General features: G+C 40.9%; 1 protein-coding gene across 7 annotated transcripts; it reads left to right on the plus strand.

The window, feature by feature from the left end:
• Positions 1-130: 130 nt before the first annotated feature.
• Positions 131-17,174, plus strand: l3mbtl1 (L3MBTL histone methyl-lysine binding protein 1). Of its 7 annotated transcripts, XM_031286312.2 has the most exons (23): positions 132-273; positions 1,022-1,130; positions 2,265-2,447; positions 3,323-3,507; positions 4,275-4,404; positions 5,471-5,633; positions 6,441-6,579; positions 6,749-6,797; positions 7,393-7,481; positions 8,006-8,110; positions 8,268-8,403; positions 9,483-9,574; positions 9,926-10,077; positions 11,043-11,119; positions 11,419-11,504; positions 12,067-12,177; positions 12,496-12,664; positions 13,527-13,629; positions 13,798-13,986; positions 14,156-14,205; positions 14,663-14,820; positions 14,912-14,974; positions 15,286-17,174. In XM_031286312.2, exons 3-23 carry the CDS (start codon positions 2,282-2,284, stop codon positions 15,418-15,420), a joined length of 2,547 nt encoding a protein of 848 aa, XP_031142172.1. In that variant the 5' UTR covers positions 132-273; positions 1,022-1,130; positions 2,265-2,281; the 3' UTR covers positions 15,421-17,174. The 7 variants fall into 7 exon arrangements, with proteins under 7 accessions (XP_031142174.1, XP_031142172.1, XP_035863696.1 ...); XM_031286314.2 differs by lacking the exon at positions 1,022-1,130 and having other exon boundaries at positions 131-273; positions 12,496-12,637; XM_036007803.1 differs by lacking the exon at positions 1,022-1,130 and having other exon boundaries at positions 2,246-2,447.
• The last annotated feature ends 50 nt before the right edge of the window (positions 17,175-17,224 follow it).

Genomic DNA, 17,224 nt, shown 5'->3' on the forward strand with positions numbered 1-17,224 from the left:
ATAATAAATGCTTTATCATTAACCGGCGGCTCTTTTTTTGATAAATGAACAGGATCAAAGTGTTGCAGATGTAGGCAGAAGCGGTTTTAACTTTGCGGCCGAGCTCCGGCCTCCACAGTAATCGATAGTCCACTACATTATTTTCATATAGGCCTATCGAAGGTGGAGCGGTTGCTCTGGAAGTCTTTAGGTATTACAGCTTACGAGCGCTGACTGTACTGGGGGCCCACGCATGCGCAGTCGGAGCCCCGGAGCCGCAGGAGATCATAGCTGGTAAGCCAAATTTCAGTAGCGAATTGATCTGCAACCACGAATTTATTTCTCATTTATGATTTTACTCTAATTGTGGCAGTCACGAGCATCTCTCACGTACACATACGGTTTGAAGGTGCAAGTGTAAATGTGTTTTTTGTTGAGGGGAAGCGTTTTGGCATTGTGGATATAATCAACCACAAAGCTTTCCATCTTAAAATATATAGGCTAAGCTTTATTTGATAATGCCACGCGTTTAATTAATCTATCGGGTTAAAGTTAGATACTTTTGAATAAAATAAGCAGTCGCGCCGATGTTTCTGAAATCTCTAACGTGCTACGTTGTGGGGTGGAAATGTTGCTCATTCATTTGGGATGCAGCCGGAATGGGTGACAAGGTTCAGTTTTCACTAAATGGGATTTTCACAGGAGCCGAGACCGCTTTTATACATTTTTTGCCTCATGTTTTTTTTTGCCTCCGCCATTTTAACTGAAATGTATTTTTTGAGTGTGTGTGTGTGTACTTAGGCTTTTTACGCACAAGCTTCAGTCCCCATCATTGCCTTGATTTTCGGAGGTAATGGATGGCAGTTAAAAAGTCACAAGGGGTCATGGCTGTTGATGGAGAAAGGCTCTGCCTCTGTCGTCATTATGTAAATGGCACCATTAAAAGTTACTTATTCTTTCTTTTTTTTTAAAGTTGGAATTATCCCCAAGTATTTTTCTTGGTAGTTTTATATTTGATGAATCTTAATCCATTATGTTTCAGAGCTATTTTAGGAAACCGTTGAAGGCAGCAGGAGGTATACATGGAGAGAAAAAAGGCTCTGTGGTCATATAATCTAAAAACGTTGGTCATCAAAAACACTGATTTTGAGGTATGAAAGTTTTGCTACTTTTTTAGCATGCCAAGCAGTGATGGGCAAAGCAGGGCTCCTAGGAAGCTTTGTGCTGGGGAGAGACGTGTATGATGGGCTTATGGTGGTGTCATTTATACATATGTTTATTTGGTTTATAGTTTAGTGTCTATTTTGTTATTATTTTTGTTGTATGGTCTTGAATATTGTCGTTTTTTCTTGATTTTTGTCTGGGTGGATGGTTATGACAAAGGGGGGGGGGGGGGGGGGATGTTCATGTTGCAAATTGTATGTTTTGTGTGTTGTGTTAAAGTTAAATAAAAATTGTTAATCATAAAAAAAACTGATAGGGGTGTGTTGGCTCACATACTAAAAATTGCATCAGATGAGGTGAGGTGGGGAAGGATATTAAGGTCTGCCCCAAAGAGTACTCTATCTGCCATGTGACATTAAGCAGATACTGCAAGAAATTACAAAACCTCAGAGAAAGAGGATCAACACAGCTGCCCTGTGTTGGCCATCACAGCAGTCAAAAACTCTTCATTGCGCAGCAAGAGGATGTCTTGACTGGTTAGTGGACTGAGGCAGCAGACTTGTATTTTGGACTCACTCCACGTGATGCACTAAGCATCTGACAGGTACAGGTTAGTGAGTTAGACCGTAGTAGGAATTAATTAATAGTGTATGCATTGTTGTAGTACTCGATATCTGTCTTGGTCTTAAGACCGCTCTCAAGACCACTTTTTAAAGGTCTCGGAATCTACCACATTTTTACTTTTACTCTTGTCTTGGTCTCGCATAAATAGGACTCTGGATTTTATTTCAAGACCAGTCAAGACCACAACTTCAGGGATATCGCTAAGTTGCCTGTGCATTGTCTATGTGTTAACATCATCACTATGATTGAATGTAAAACTTCCTGCTTCAAATGCAACCAATAGCTTGACTCATTTCTAATTAGAAATGTGTTACTGTCAATCCCCCCCCCCCCCCCCCAAACACACACACACACACACACTTTGGTCTTGGTGATGACTTGGTCTTAACTTAGGTGATTTGACTACAACACTGAGTGTATGTGTTTACTTGTGTAATTCTTTGCACCAGAGAGCATTGCTTTGTACTGTTCCTCATAGGCTACTCTTTGCTCTCCAGCGCTCCGGAGTAACGTTATGAGTGCCAAAGTGAACATGGAGGCTCCACCCAAAGAACCCGATCGCACACCTTTGGACCCGTCCTCCTCGTCCCCCAGCGAGGCCGTCCTTGTCTGTGGGAGTGATGGTGTGGCCAAGAAGGCTCGGCCCCAACCCCACACCACTACGGCTTTCCTCCTACCAGGTGAGCACAGATCTGATGTTGGCAGTGTGGTGGTGCCATGGGTTTACAGAGACCATCCTTTAACTCTGAGATGCAAGTACAAGCTACTGTGTCAAAAAGTACCATGTTAAAGACCCTGATCTCCTTTAATTGAGGATCACATTCAAAAGAGAGCGTAAGGATCAGAGTGCCTTGGTAGCTGAATTTTAACTGTATGTCTCAATATTTTCACATTATGATTTATTGATGTGAAAATGCAATATCTAAAAGGAGATACTTGCACCGGATTGTTCTCTTGGCTCTGAGTCAGTATTCAGATATAACATAAGGTATTAAAAGGTATACGAAATTCAGGTATAAATATAATAACCATGTTTCTGTACTGAAACAAACACAAAGGCTATTTGCCTGATGAAAATGGCTATAAAGTGTTACTGGAAACTTGAACTTAAAGAGGAACTTACAAATCAAAGTGTGTTAACAGGTCTTACTGCATATATGAAAAATGTTGTATAAAGCCTCAAGGCTACTTTAGCCACTACTAGCTTAACACACCGGAATCTCTGAACGAACTGTCGGCAATCTAGTTGCATAGTGGGTAATGTAGGCGCCAGACTGTCAATGAAAGAGAAACACGTGAAATAAAAAAGACAATATCCCTGGTTCGGCTGTATCAATTTTGGTACTTATTTAAAAAGTGTCCATCGTGACTCTGACAATGTTACACGAGTGCAATGCTAAATCTGTACAGGACTCTTAAATGTTTGTATGTAGGGTAGCTGAAGAAACCCGTGTATCTAGTAACGCAAGCTAATATGTCAACATGGTACAACTCAGTTTTTTGTATCATAAGGTAGAGAGAAAGTTCATGCATTTGAATGCATCTCTGTTTTCAGCTCCTGCTGCCGGCCATCAGAAGCTGGAGGTGACTCCTGTTGCCATCGGAGACCCAGGTAAAGGAGGCAGGGCCAATGAGACAGCCCCACCCACCCTGACAGCACAGGTGGGCGGGGCTTGTAGCATCGTCCACGTTCTAGAGTGGAAGGAGGGGATGGCTATCCTGCCCAACAGCAACCTCAAGGTGAAGTGACATTTCTGGCTTAAATGTTTGTTGTAAAAATTAAACTATATTTTTGTTCCTCCTGGTGTAGCAGCCCAACAAGCTACAGTTCTCTCACAGCATCGAGAGGATTTTAAGTTGTTTTTCACTTGATTGTTTTCTGCACTTTATAGATTGTCCTGGTGGCTCACTTATCTCTTGTCTCAATAATCTTATTCCCACAGCAGTTAGAATAACTCACATCATTGGAAACCCTCGTTTACATCTACTGCAGCAAGATGACACTAAACAAGATGCACATCAGTCAAATGTCAGGAAACAGGCAAATATTTATGAAAAACATATTACATTGATTAGTGCTGATATGATTAGGGGATTAACCAAAAATTGAAAAAAATGAATCTGTGATAATCCGATTTATTTATCAAGTAAAAATACTGAATATTAATGTCAAATGTGTAGATTTGTTACTTTTTTCTGTTTCATACTTTGGTAAATTGAACTTTTTTTATTTGTAGACTGTTGGTGAGCGGAAATCTACATCATGGTATAAAGGAGGCCACCGTAACAAGCTAAACTACTAGATAAACAAAATGTGATGCATGTATTCTCACATTAAAAAGAGGGTGTGTTAGCATGGGAACAGGTTAGGGACATGGAAACACAACAGGCAACATTACATATTTCAAAATTGTTTGTTTTTAGGGGAAAAAATGGTTGAATAGACAAAACATCATTCATCACACATTAAGACAAATTTTAACAGATGGAGTGACGGTGTGTTGTAGTTCTGTGTGAGTGACGTGGGAACACTGAGCACACTGATCGCCCCAGGGACCACCAGCAGCACCGCTGCACCAGCAGTCGGGACTTCTGAGAGATCCGCTGACGCAGAAATTGCTCTAGCAGACAAGCCAGGTAGGGTCATGGTTACATAAGGCTGTAGTAACGTCAGGGACTGAACACAAAATACTGCAGTTTAATGCCTTATACAAAATTAGATACCTTGAAGCACCTTGGTTTTTGATGTATCACATCTATATTATAGCCCTCGTTTGATGAATAAAGCTTTTGTAGGATATGCCTGGTGTCATGGTAGTTAAAAGGGGACATCATGAAAAACTCAACTTTTTCAGTGCTTGTGCACATACATTTGTGTATCTGGAGTACCTACCAACCCACAAACTGAACTGTGAAATCAGTTTTTTGTGGGCTGCCTTAAAGCTTTAGTGCGTAACTTTTTCATATTAATGAACGTCCGTTACAGTTGGCGGTCACAGAAGGCTTGTATCATGTGGACGCGCCGAGTAGTGTTGTTGTCATTACTTAGAATTCTTCATGGAGACGGCAGAAACTATGCACTATAGCTTTAATCAGAAAACATGGGATTCGACAAGCCATTCAGATTTGGCTACCCTTCCTATGTCACAAGCAGGCTCATTAGAATATACAGACCCCCATTTGAGTATCTACACTCACAACTACTGCACCATATATTTCTTGCAAGCCAATCGGAGCAGACTGGGCTTTTTGGGAGGAGGGCTTAAAGAGACAGGCTCTAAAACAGAGCTTTTCAGATAGAGGGTGAATACAGGTATATTAAGATATACAGTATGAGAAAAAAAAAGTATTTTAACATTAAAGCATGTAAACATGTTCTGGTACAAACCCAAAATACAAGTATGAACCTGAAAATGAGCATGATATGTCTCCTTTAAGGATTGTTACTTTATATACATGGCTGCACTGTTATTTGCAGTATCCCAATGATCACTTGAGCAATAATGACATCAGTTGCAGCAGAGCTCCGCTTGACAAATGAAGGGAGTGCAGCTGCAAAAAATATCAACTAGGCATCACTCACGTTTGAAAAAAAATCCAGCTGAAAAATTGTTAAAAGTGAGAGACACAGAACAGCAGAGTTTTTACCTGTATCATCAGTCGTCACCTGTAGCCTTTTAATAACTAGTCTCTTGTATGTCAGATGTGTCAGCCCCTGTCGGCTCTGCGAGAGGTGCAGCTGTGGAGCCAGAGAGGTTGGTGCCAGTCAAACCTGAAGTCCTGGTTGGACTGGGACAACTGATCCATGATCCCAGAGTTCAGCGGACCTACACAGAGGAGTTACGCCGAGAGGCCATCACTGACAAGTATGCTGCTTCTCCTTTATGCTCACACATGCATCTCTATATACACATGTGAACATAACCATGCACAGTCTTTAACACTCTTAAATCAATCATTTATTTATGCTCACATATCCTGGCACACATTGTCACGTAGAAAAGGGGAATGTTGGACTCAAATGCAGAGACGGCAGACACACGAGTAAGCTCGAGGATTTACTTTAATGAAAATCCAAAAAACAAAAAGGAGTCCTGGATACAGCAGGCAAAAAAAAAAAAGGGTAGACTACGAACTCCCCACAGGCAAAATACAAAAGCAGGAACAGGCAGAATCCAAAAAACAGAAACAGTGGCAAGCAATCCACTGACAGAGGCAAGCAAGATACACAGAACAGCAACAATGATCTGCCACAGACAAAAGATTACACAGAGAATTAATACACAAGTAAACAAGGGTTAACAAGGGGCAGGTGACACAAAGGCTGGGAAACAGGTGAAAGACATCAGACAATCACAAAGGCGGGAAAACCAAAAGACAGGAAGTAAAACAAGACAGAAAAACAGACTACCAAAATAAAACAGGAAACAAACATACACAACCATAACACATACTGTTTATAAGGCTGTTTTGGGATTAATGAAACACAGAAATCACTTACTGAAGATTGAGACAAATAGGGTGCAAGGAAACTGTAAAGTACAACAAAATCCTGCAGTGGAGAGTACAAGGTCGAAATAAATCCCATGATAATAGAAAATATGGAAACAGACTACAGTCTGGTGATGTGTTTCTACCTGAGGAACACTATACCTGTCCTCTCTGCACCTCAGGAGGAGTGTCGGGATAGAGAAGGTGCCAGCAGGTGGGAGGGTCTCCTCCCTTAACCCCGATCACCTGAAGCCCATGAGGAAAAGGAAGAGGAAGGAATACCTGAGTCCCTCTGAGGAAGACTCTGACATCGAAGGCACGGTGGGACAGCATTGTTATTTCCCTTTAACTTTCCAGAGATAGCCAGATGTTCTCATATCTGATGAGTTCAGTCAGATGAACATGAATTTGGCATATCATTACTGAAAGTATTTTCCGTGACTGTATTGGCTTTCTACTCGCGTGTGATATCTGTTACATGTTTTTTTAGGATGAGAAAATTGATGATTCTAAAGCAGACTGCAGACACATCAGAGGAGGTTGGATAAATCTGTCTTTTTTTTACATTTGTCTGTTTTATCATCTTTCATCCCTTTTTGCTCTTTTTTCTCATTTGTTTGCAGTATTTGTTTTTCCTCCCGTCCTCCTTTCCCCCTTACACACAGATGTAATGTCAAGTCATAATTGCATATCCCTGAAAACATAATGCAATTCCATACAACGACACCACAAATTATGAAGTTGTATCAGTGTCTCTCTGACACTATCAAACTGTTGTGGGTTGTATTTATTATAGGGTTGCTGCATTGAATTGTGTTTTAGTGTCAAGTAATCCAGCCCCTGTATGTCTTTAATACTTTTATTTTGTCCTTCTCGAACCTTTAAGTACTTTTATTTCTTTTCTTCATTTTTTTTCCCTTAATGGGAAGGACTGGAAGTGCTTTAAGATGAACATTTTAACTCAGAACTTTTATTTAAATGTTTACAGATCTTCAAACATTAGTTGCTTAGGGAGTCTGTTTACCTTCTCCTTCATGACTTATTTTCGGGTTTCTGTTCATTAAATGAATTTCCTTTCCCAGTTTCCTTGCATACATGAATCAACTAATTACTTCACTTATATTTTTGATGAAGCTGGAGACAGTAAGACAGAGCTGTGGACGTGGGCTCAATATCTGGAGGAAACCAAAGCTGTTGCTGCGCCCAACAAGCTTTTCCAAGAGGTATGTTTGAGTTCAATAGTCAGACTGTAGTTTTTAGGATCAGCTACTGCTGTGTTCACACAGGTTCACCCAGTATACCCATTTTTTTTACTACTCTTTTTTTACTACCACTGCAGCTCTGCCAATAGCACAGGGCCAAATCTATCGCACTGAGTGAAAAAAATAATGCGGCATTGTTAAGGAAGGAAATGAGAAATGTTAATTTACCTGGTAGAAAGAGATGTATGTAGCTGAAGGCCATACATTAATATTCTTATTCTGTTATGGAGTGTGGAGTTCAGGGAGTTTCATTTTTTTTTTTTTTTTTACAATCTAAACATTTTTACAACACAAGCTTTGTCTTAAAGAGACTTTCTGTTCGAGGAGAGTAGTATGAGAATGATAAAAACTGTAATCTCCATTTTTGTACTCTTATCTTTTATTTGTTCATTGTCCTGATTCAATTTCCCTCCATCCTTTATTGTCACATCATTTTATTTCAATCTCTGCGGAAATATTATCTTTTTATTATCCCATGTGTCCAGACCCAGAGAGTGCCAACAGTGAAGAATGGTTTTAAGCAGGGGATGAAGCTGGAGGGCATAGACCCGCAGCATCCGTCCATGTACTTCGTTCTCACTGTGGCCGAGGTGAGCCAGACGATCATAAACACGCTCGATGGATCTAAATGGCCAGGCGGATTTTAAAAAAAACATCATTCACTCACAGGCTGCTTTGCATGCAGGAGAAGTTCAGCCCGGTGTCCAGCCTGCTTTCGTTTCTATAATGTATGATGTCATCATTTAGGTGTGTGGATACCGGCTGCGGCTTCATTTTGACGGCTACTCTGACTGCCATGACTTCTGGGTGAATGCCAACTCTCCTGACATCCACCCTACAGGATGGTGTGAGAGCACAGGACACAAACTGCACACTCCCAAAGGTCAGAGGTCACAACACTCTGGACATATTGTAAAGAGCAAATAGAATCTAAAGAGAATAAGACAGCACAGACAAATAAACCTGTCCTTCATTTACGTTTAACCTAGTCTCGCTTTGCCAGACCCTCGACTACCACTACTACATGTAGCATTCGAGGATGGGAGGAAAACGTGCTCTGGTTTAATGGCATTTCTTTAAACCAATCACATTCGTCTTGGGCGGTGCTAAGCACCGGAGAAAAGCAGTGGTGCCGCTGCAAAATAGGCTCGGAAGGAACTTGTTTTGGTGGAACGTGTACGTTTAAAAGTTGTTTTAGTCGTACAACAAAAAAACTCAGATTGGACAGATAGCCTAGCTAGCTGTCTGGATTTACCCTGCAGAGATCTGAGAAAAGGTTAACCGTACTCCTCATAAATCCACCGGAGTTTAAAATGCTAACACAAAGGAAGCCGAAGGCAACGGATATCCGGCCTAAATGAGTGAAATCCGGCAGATTTTCTGGCGGCAACGGAGCAATCCCGGAAGTGGAACGTCAAGGATATAGACTATGTTTAACTTAACCTTTCACAGGATAAATCTTCAGACGTTTTGGGAAATAACACTCATTCACTTTCACTTACCCTGTCCAAAGGTAACAAAATCCACCTACCAGCACCTCTAAAAGTCACTAATGAACTATTTCTTGGCCGGGCGCGGTAACATTCTGGAGTCTCGGCTGGTTGCCTGGCAACCTCACGTTGACGACGACATTCCAGGAAGTTGATGAGCCCACTTTTTTTTATGTATTAAACAAACAATATATAAAGTGTTAATGCTGGTAGGTGGATTTTGTTACCTTTTAGATTCAGGCTAACTGTTTCCCTTTCTTTTTTCCCTTTCTGTCTTTATACTAAGCTATGCTAACCATCTGCTGGCTGTAGATTCATATTAAACAAACAAATATAAGCGTAGTATCAATTCTTTCACCTCTCTGCAAGAAAGCAAATAAGCTTACGGTATTTCCCAAAATGTCGAACTATGGGATTTTTTTTACAAAGTACGAGTCATTTCAATCTTCTCTCTTTATCTCTGCTCCTGCAGGCTGTAAAGAGGAAGAGTTTACCTGGACCAACTACCTGAAAATGACTAAAGCACAAGTGGCGTCCAAAGAACTCTTTGCCAGTCCTGGGAGGGTAACTGCCACTATATAATATACGGTAGTTGTATTATCTACAAGCATGAATGGATGAGGTGTATGATTTAGGGTTGGGAAAACTTCTATGGGAAGCAGTTATAATAAGACTGATTTTTTTTAAGCAATTTGCACCTTTTGTCTCTCTCAGAAAACAGTTTCACTTTAAGTAGAAAGCGATAGTTGAAGACCCAAAGTGCCAAAGTCAGGCCCCATGTCCTGTCTGATATTTGTTTAATATTAATATTTACAATTAATTTTTATTTTTTATTAACATTTATCAGCTGGTCCGCAGCTCTGTCCGTCTCTATTTCCTTATGTGCACTTTCTCATATTTCTGCTTTCTGTTAAGATCGATGTGAAGTGCAGTTTCGAGATAGGAATGAAGCTGGAGGCCGTCGACCGTATGAACCCCTCCCTCATCTGTGTAGCAACCGTCACTGACGTTGTGGACGACCGCTTCCTGGTTCATTTTGACAACTGGGATGACACATACGACTACTGGTAAGCCTAAAAAACATTGGGGATGTAATGGGCTTTAGGAAATGACTGAAGAATGCCAGCATGTCCCTGTTAGATAGTATATGCCGTAAACATATTCTAAGTAAATCTTTACTGTCATTTACCGAAAGAACCAAGCAAGCCCGCCTTATTGTACAATCCAAATTTTCGTCAAAACTTGCCATTTTCAGCGTGTAGCTTGCTAGTTCGCAGGTTGTTGTTGTTGTTTCTCTTAGCGAAGGGATTTTAAGAAGGGTAACACAGAGATGGCAGAAGGGGAGGGGCAAAGACAGGATGCCAGGCTTTATCCTGGAAATGTACTTCCGTTGCACCAGACTAGTCCGGACCAAATGAACCAAACTACAGGTTTAGTACGACTGCATTCATCTAAACATGGCCATTAAGGGGAAGAACAACTCGACACCCATGGCATATATCACCATAAAGAGTTGTTATGGCTAAAATAGAAACAGTAACATTTATTATGGAGTTGTGCTTTTGCTCACAAGATGAATATTCAATATAAGATATATAATGCTCTACTTTTTTTACATTCACTAGTTGCTAACTCTGTTAGTCTTATACAGTTATTTCTCATATAGCATACAGGATTGTATTCACTGTGTTGACAACAGCTGCTGCTGCTGGGTTAATAATGCAACTGAACCAGTTAAGGTGTCATGAACCCAAAACAATGAGCTAAAAGGATAGATAGAGTTTAGTAGAGCTGTACAGTTGGTTGATAATTCTCTCTGGGTTTGTCATCATGAGTTAGGCCTTTCACATTACATTTAGTGATTTTAATCAGTGTTAGTATAAATCTTTAAATACGGTAGGCATCAGAAAAACCTACAGTTAAAGCTGTTTCAGCATCAAAGTGACCAGCTTAAAAAACCCGCCAGTTATTGACCTTTTCTTACAATGAAACTATCAAACGGCTGGACAATGTTGTTTTTCAAAATATGCAGGTGTGATTCCAGCAGTCCGTACATTCACCCTATTGGCTGGTGCCAGGAGAGGGACCTCCCCCTAACACCACCCCAAGGTGACCAGTGTGTTCCCTGTTAATCATTAATTTAATCATGTTTGTAGTCATAACATGGGTCATTACCTTTAAAACAACTCTGCCCACTTATCCCTCTTGTCATATTGTTCCTTTCTCTTCTATTAAACTGTGATTCATACAGTACACACTGTATACGTGTACCTGAAATATACATGTTTCGATGGATTTTTGAGCATGAACTTTAACATAATCACAAAGATTAGCACAAATAAGAAGAAGGTATAGGGAATGAATTGTTATGTTTGTATTTACTGACTTTTTTTTTTTTGCTGCACCAGATTACCCAGACCAGGGCCAGTTCTCCTGGTCTAAGTACCTGGAGGAGACTGGTTCCAAGGCGGTGGCCGCTGATGCCTTTAAAGTGGTGAGAACAAAGAATGAATGTACCATTTTTGATCTAATTCACAGTATGATATGAAATGATTACACCTAACTGTAATGTGGATCTGTGGTATGGGCTGGCAGGAAACAGCAGCAACAGAGAAGGCAAAGCCAGACTAAAATACTAAAAAGACTAAAAATGTCAAAGTAATTAAAAATCATGAGAAGCATGGTTCGTTACAGTCCTAGTCAAATCAGTTACGGTATATTGTGAGTGTCATTACAGCTGACGGATCTTTAACAGTGCTGCAGTAAGTACATTAGGCACAGTTTAGGTGTTTATATAACAGATTCTAATGCGAGTCTGGTTAAGGACTTTTTGTTTCATGTCATTTTTCTTTCACTCTCCCCTCATTTCCTGTCATCTCTCGACTGTAAAATATCTGATAAAAGGCATACAATGCCCCAAGTTAAATAGGATAGTAGACATTATGTTTGGTGCAAGTAAAGCCAATACTTTATGGAAAGTATATTTGACATGTTTGGTTGTTTAGCTGAACATACAAGTTAATGTGTTTTCCCATCATCCTCTGCTCTGTCTCCAGCGTGCGGCACACAGCTTCCAGCCTCAGATGAAACTGGAGGCTGTGGACAAGAGAAGTCCTGGTCTGATCAGAGTGGCTACAGTGGAGGAAGTCGAGACTCATCGCATTAAGGTATTACTCTGCGTGCATGTTGTCAGCTTGTATAAACGGCTGGGGTAAGGAAGGTTATGATCTTGTATGTGTGGGATATTGTTTAAAATGTTTCTTAAGCTCCCTCAGGTCCATTACAGCTTAAACCAAGTGTACTTGTCAGTTGTGGCCCTGGGCAAATAGTTTTTTATATTCCCGCTGGAATAAGAGCTTACATGTACTGATACTGTAATGTACATCTTTCTAACCAACCCTGGACCCATTATACAAGTTGTACGGTGTACATTTTTAGCGTGTGTGCGCATGTACAGTATTTTTTCATTTCTATTCCTCCTTCAGGTCCATTATGACGGCTGGAGTCATGTCTATGATGAGTGGATGGACTCAGATCACCCCGACATCCACCCAGCAGGCTGGTGTGAGGCGACTAATCACCCGCTCAAAGTTCCCCCACGGGAGGCCAAAACACTGCAGCCCCATGGTAGCAACCAGCACTTCAGTCAAAACTGGAAGTTGATTTTCTTCAAAATTCACATCAGTTATTCATTAAATCTGCTCTGACATAGCTAAATTTAGCCCCTGCATGTAAATTAAAATTAAACTAGCAAATGGAAAAGTAAAAGGGGCAACCAATTGTAAATGTTAATTAAAATGAGAACCCCTCTTTTAATACTGTATATATTTTTAACTATTAAAAAAAGAAGAAAAACCCTCTTTTAAGTAAGTATTTATACACCTGTATCATTGTTTGCACTATGAATTCACCAATTTGTTTCCCCCTTTAAACTATATTTGCATTGATAAATTCTACCATTTACTCTGTTGCTTATTTATTAAATCACCTATGTTGTTATTTGTAATAATAATAATAATAATCTTTTTTGGGTGGATTGATTTATACATTTTTCAATTTACTAATTCCTCTTTTTATTGCCAGTTTCTTTGAACTTCTTTTCATATATTATGCTGATATATACATGTGTTATTATCAGTATGTGTTGCTGTAAATAGGCCTTTTTCGCGGAAGACATTTTGACTAGTCACAGTAGGAAAAAAGCACAGGTGTAACTAAAAAGTAACAATGGCTGAATTCCATTTAGCTGCTTCAGTTTCAGGGTCCTGGTATTGTGCATGCTGACTCACTGTCTTGACTTACTGAGACAAACAGAGCCATTGTTAATGTTATTGGTTAACACCTGTGCTTTTCCTGCTGTGACATGTTAAACGTCTACTGTGAAAAGGGCCTCTTGGTGTTACACTACCTGTTAGCTGTAGGCATAATCTCCCATACTGCAACATTGCAAGAGGGTTTGTGAACATAACCTGTATACGTGTGAGGTTTTCATCTGTGTGTATTTTATTGTATTTAGGTGTGAGGGATCCTCCTGCTATAGGCCAGTCCACCTACCCCTCCTCTGTTCCCTGTAAACCCATCAGCCACCCCAGAGCCAACAAGTACAGCTTCCACAACAGGTCAGCTGAACTCTCTATCCTCAGGTCATTTAATGGAGGGGTTTTCACTAGGCTAACCATTCAAAATACACATCAAACCTGACATCAGTTTTAAGCAGAAGAAAACTGTTTTGAAATAATGTAATAAGTCTCTTTAAAATGCACTGCGGGTCTCTATCTTTGAAACAGGAAGTGTCCAACTCCTGGTTGTGATGGTTCAGGCCACGTGACCGGTCGTTTTACTGCCCATCACTGCATATCCGGCTGCCCATTGGCTGAGCGTAATCAGGGCAGGCTGAAGGCCGAGCTGTCAGACTCAGAGTGCAAGAGGACCCTCTTCTTTGGCCAGAGGACCAAGAAGACCCATTACCGTGGCAGGTAAGTGTGTGTGTGTGTGTGTGTGTGTGTGTGTGTGTGTGTGTGTGTGTGTGTGTGTGTGTGTGTGTGTGTGTGTGTGTGTGTGTGTGTGTGTGTGTGTGTGTGTGTGTGTGTGTGTGTGTGTGTGTGTGTGCTTTTGTCCCACATTAATCTCATTCTCTGTTATCAGGATTGGCCGTCCTCCCAAATACAGGAAGAACCAGCAGAGGGACTACCAGGGTGAGTTTTCTAAATGCACTACACATATCCTACTTTGATGAGGGGATTTTACCCTGCAGCTTCAGGGGTGTCTGGCTGTCAAACCTGTAGCCTTACCCTGCTTTAAGGAGCTTAGAATGGATTTCAGTGGAAATCTTTCATGTCACCTACAGGTGTGAATGTTGTTTCAGGCTCATATCTGTCCCAAGATGCAATAAAGTATGCTGCTCTGCAGTAAACTCATTTTAGGCATGAAATAGGTGGCTCTGTTCCTTGAGTTTCCCACTTAAGCCAGACCATCTAAATGGGATGAAGCCATCAACTATTTACACCTGTTCCTTTTCTGCTATGATGTGTCAAAATGTATGCCGTGAAAAAGACCTGTTGGCAGTTTCAATCTGAAATACTTGTTCAAGTGATCATAAATCAACAACAGCTGAATCCAAGCATGTTTTTGTGCGTGGGTGTTTGTCCTCAGACATGTCCTCAGAGGGTGTGTATCCGTCACTGTTCATGTCGGCTCTGAGCAGTCAGTCAGACAGGACTCTGTCTCTGTGCTGGGAGCAGCACTGTAAGCTGCTGCCCGGCGTTCAGGGCATTCACGCCAGCCAGGTGGCGGCATGGAGCGTTGAAGAGGTGAGCAAACCTCATCACTTACCTATAGATTTATTTATTCTCTCTCTCTGACAGGTTTGATTATTTGAAATCTGACGTGTTTGTGCCACAGGTTTTCATGTTTGTCCAGAATCTAATCGGCTGTGAAGACCAGGCTCGTCTCTTCAAAGAAGAGGTGAGACCACCAAGTGTGTGCGAATACAATATTAGGTCACATTTGCGTTACACGTATTCAACTGTAGATAGTCCTTTGCAGTATTTAAAGTCATGCTACACTTCAGACATGAAAACAGTGTAAACAACAGCCTGTTAAGTGTCTTTCAGTTTAAAGTATTCCTCTCTGCCTCTTCGCTGTCACGGTCCAATAAAAGCGAAAATGCTACACACAAAAAAAGGAGACCCCCCCCGGCAAACAAAACAATCCTTTTCCTGACCTATCAGCTCCTCGTCCAGTTGCATCACCATTGTTGTGTCTGCATCTCCCAGATGATTGACGGTGAGGCCTTCCTGCTGCTGACCCAGACCGACATTGTGAAGATAATGAGCATCAAGCTAGGCCCCGCCCTCAAGATCTCCAATGCCATTCTCATGTTCAAGAGCACAGACGAGGTACTCAAGTGATCCTGCCCTCACCTGACCGGGGCCGTCAAGCTGCCGATCATCATGTGCCAAATTCATTCTGTTGTAGGGAAAAGACCCTGACCACTTTTTCATGTGTTTGGTGTCCTGTACCCATCAGAGAGAGGGAGGGAGGGAAGGAGGGGGTGGGGGGGGTTGCTGATGTCCGATCAGGGTTAGGGGGGAAATAAAGTAGAGACTGGAAGAAGGGAAATAAGAAAATGCTGATATTTTTAAAGAGTAATGTCATAAAGATGATGGACAAATTGGTGTGGAGGGTAGCTAGAAGGACAGTGATGAAGGTGAGCTGGAACATCAGAAGTTTTTAGTTTGGTGGTTTTCACATCATCTGATCTGCAGATCTTACATCTCGGCCAGTCTATGGTATGTTTAGCTAGTACGTATATTTCCAACCACCTTTTTTTAATGCTGAGTTTTAGTTTGTGCATTAAAAGCCTGAGTGGAAATAGTAAAACAAAGATCACATTTTGCAAAAAGGTTTCTACACTCACCTGAGGTCTGTAAGGTTCTGTATCAATACAGAGAAGGTGCGCTGAAGGCTGATGGAAACAGATTTTTTTGAATATCTGTTGTGTTACCTTCTGGTTCTTTGTCGGCGTGGCATCGGCATCTTGCTGCCACTCACAGCCATACAGGAGATACTAGTACTATTTGTACTTTTACTTCCTGAATGCGAATCGTTGCTATTGATGCAAGCCTTAACACAGGTCAGTTGAAGCTGTACCCATCACCTGGCAGAGGAGAAAAAAAAAAAAGGGGGGCGGGGGCAAAAAGAGGAGTTAATGCAGTAGACAAGGCTGGTCAGTGAGGCTACTACAAGCCTCACGTTTTGTGCAATAAAAAAAAGTCGAAGCAGACGTACTGTATTCTGTAACACATATTTCAGCTCCTTTATGTTATCAGGATAAAATGAAAATTAAAGGTTGGAGAAAGGTTTACGTTTGTGGCAAATGAACAACTTAACACAGAGAGAAAGCCATTTGTGTTTAAATTTTCCACACTACTTTCTCACTGCACTGTTAATGTGACCTGTAAGTGATACAGGAGCTGGAATTTAAAATGTTACCATCTTATATAGAATCTGAGTCAGAGAACAGAAACAACACAGTGTTTTCAGTTTTTATATCTATAATAATTTTTTAAGTCTTTAAGTCTTAATAGATGAAAAGGACATTTTGCATTGGCGTTTTAGCACAACTGTGAAACCCAAATGGATTTTACACAATGATGTTCCTACACTTGGTCACTAGAGAGTGCAAATATCCACGTTTTAGCACTATAAACATGGATTTCGAATCGACTCAATGGAGCTCTTTGCAGTTTACGTGGGATGGAAACAACATTCAGAGTGTGTTCTTCGAAATGTTTACATTATATGTCAGAATTAGTTAAAAAAAAAACACTGTAAAGATTTGATATTGTGAATGAAAGTTATTTTACTGACTGGTGTTTTAAGGGCTCTTGGAATCTTACTTCTTTGTTTGTCTCTCTGGTGGGATGTGTGTGTGTGTGTGTGTGTGTGTGTGTGTGTGTGTGTGTGTGTGTGTGTGTGTGTGTGTGTGTGTGTGTGTGTGTGTGTGTGTGTGTGTGTGTGTGTGTGTGTGTGTGTGTGTGTGTGTGTGTGTGTGTGTGTGTGTGTGTGTGTGTGTGTGTGTGTGTGTGTGTAATCTTGGGTCACAAATGTCATTCAATCCATTGGAATTAATAAACATCCAAAACTGTCTTGTCTGATTAAAGCTGCTGCCTCTTGTTTTTTTTTTGAGGGATCACACATTACATTTCCTGT

The sequence above is a fragment of the Sander lucioperca genome, chromosome 12 (assembly GCF_008315115.2).
Source record: "Sander lucioperca isolate FBNREF2018 chromosome 12, SLUC_FBN_1.2, whole genome shotgun sequence".
NCBI lineage: Eukaryota > Metazoa > Chordata > Actinopteri > Perciformes > Percidae > Sander > Sander lucioperca.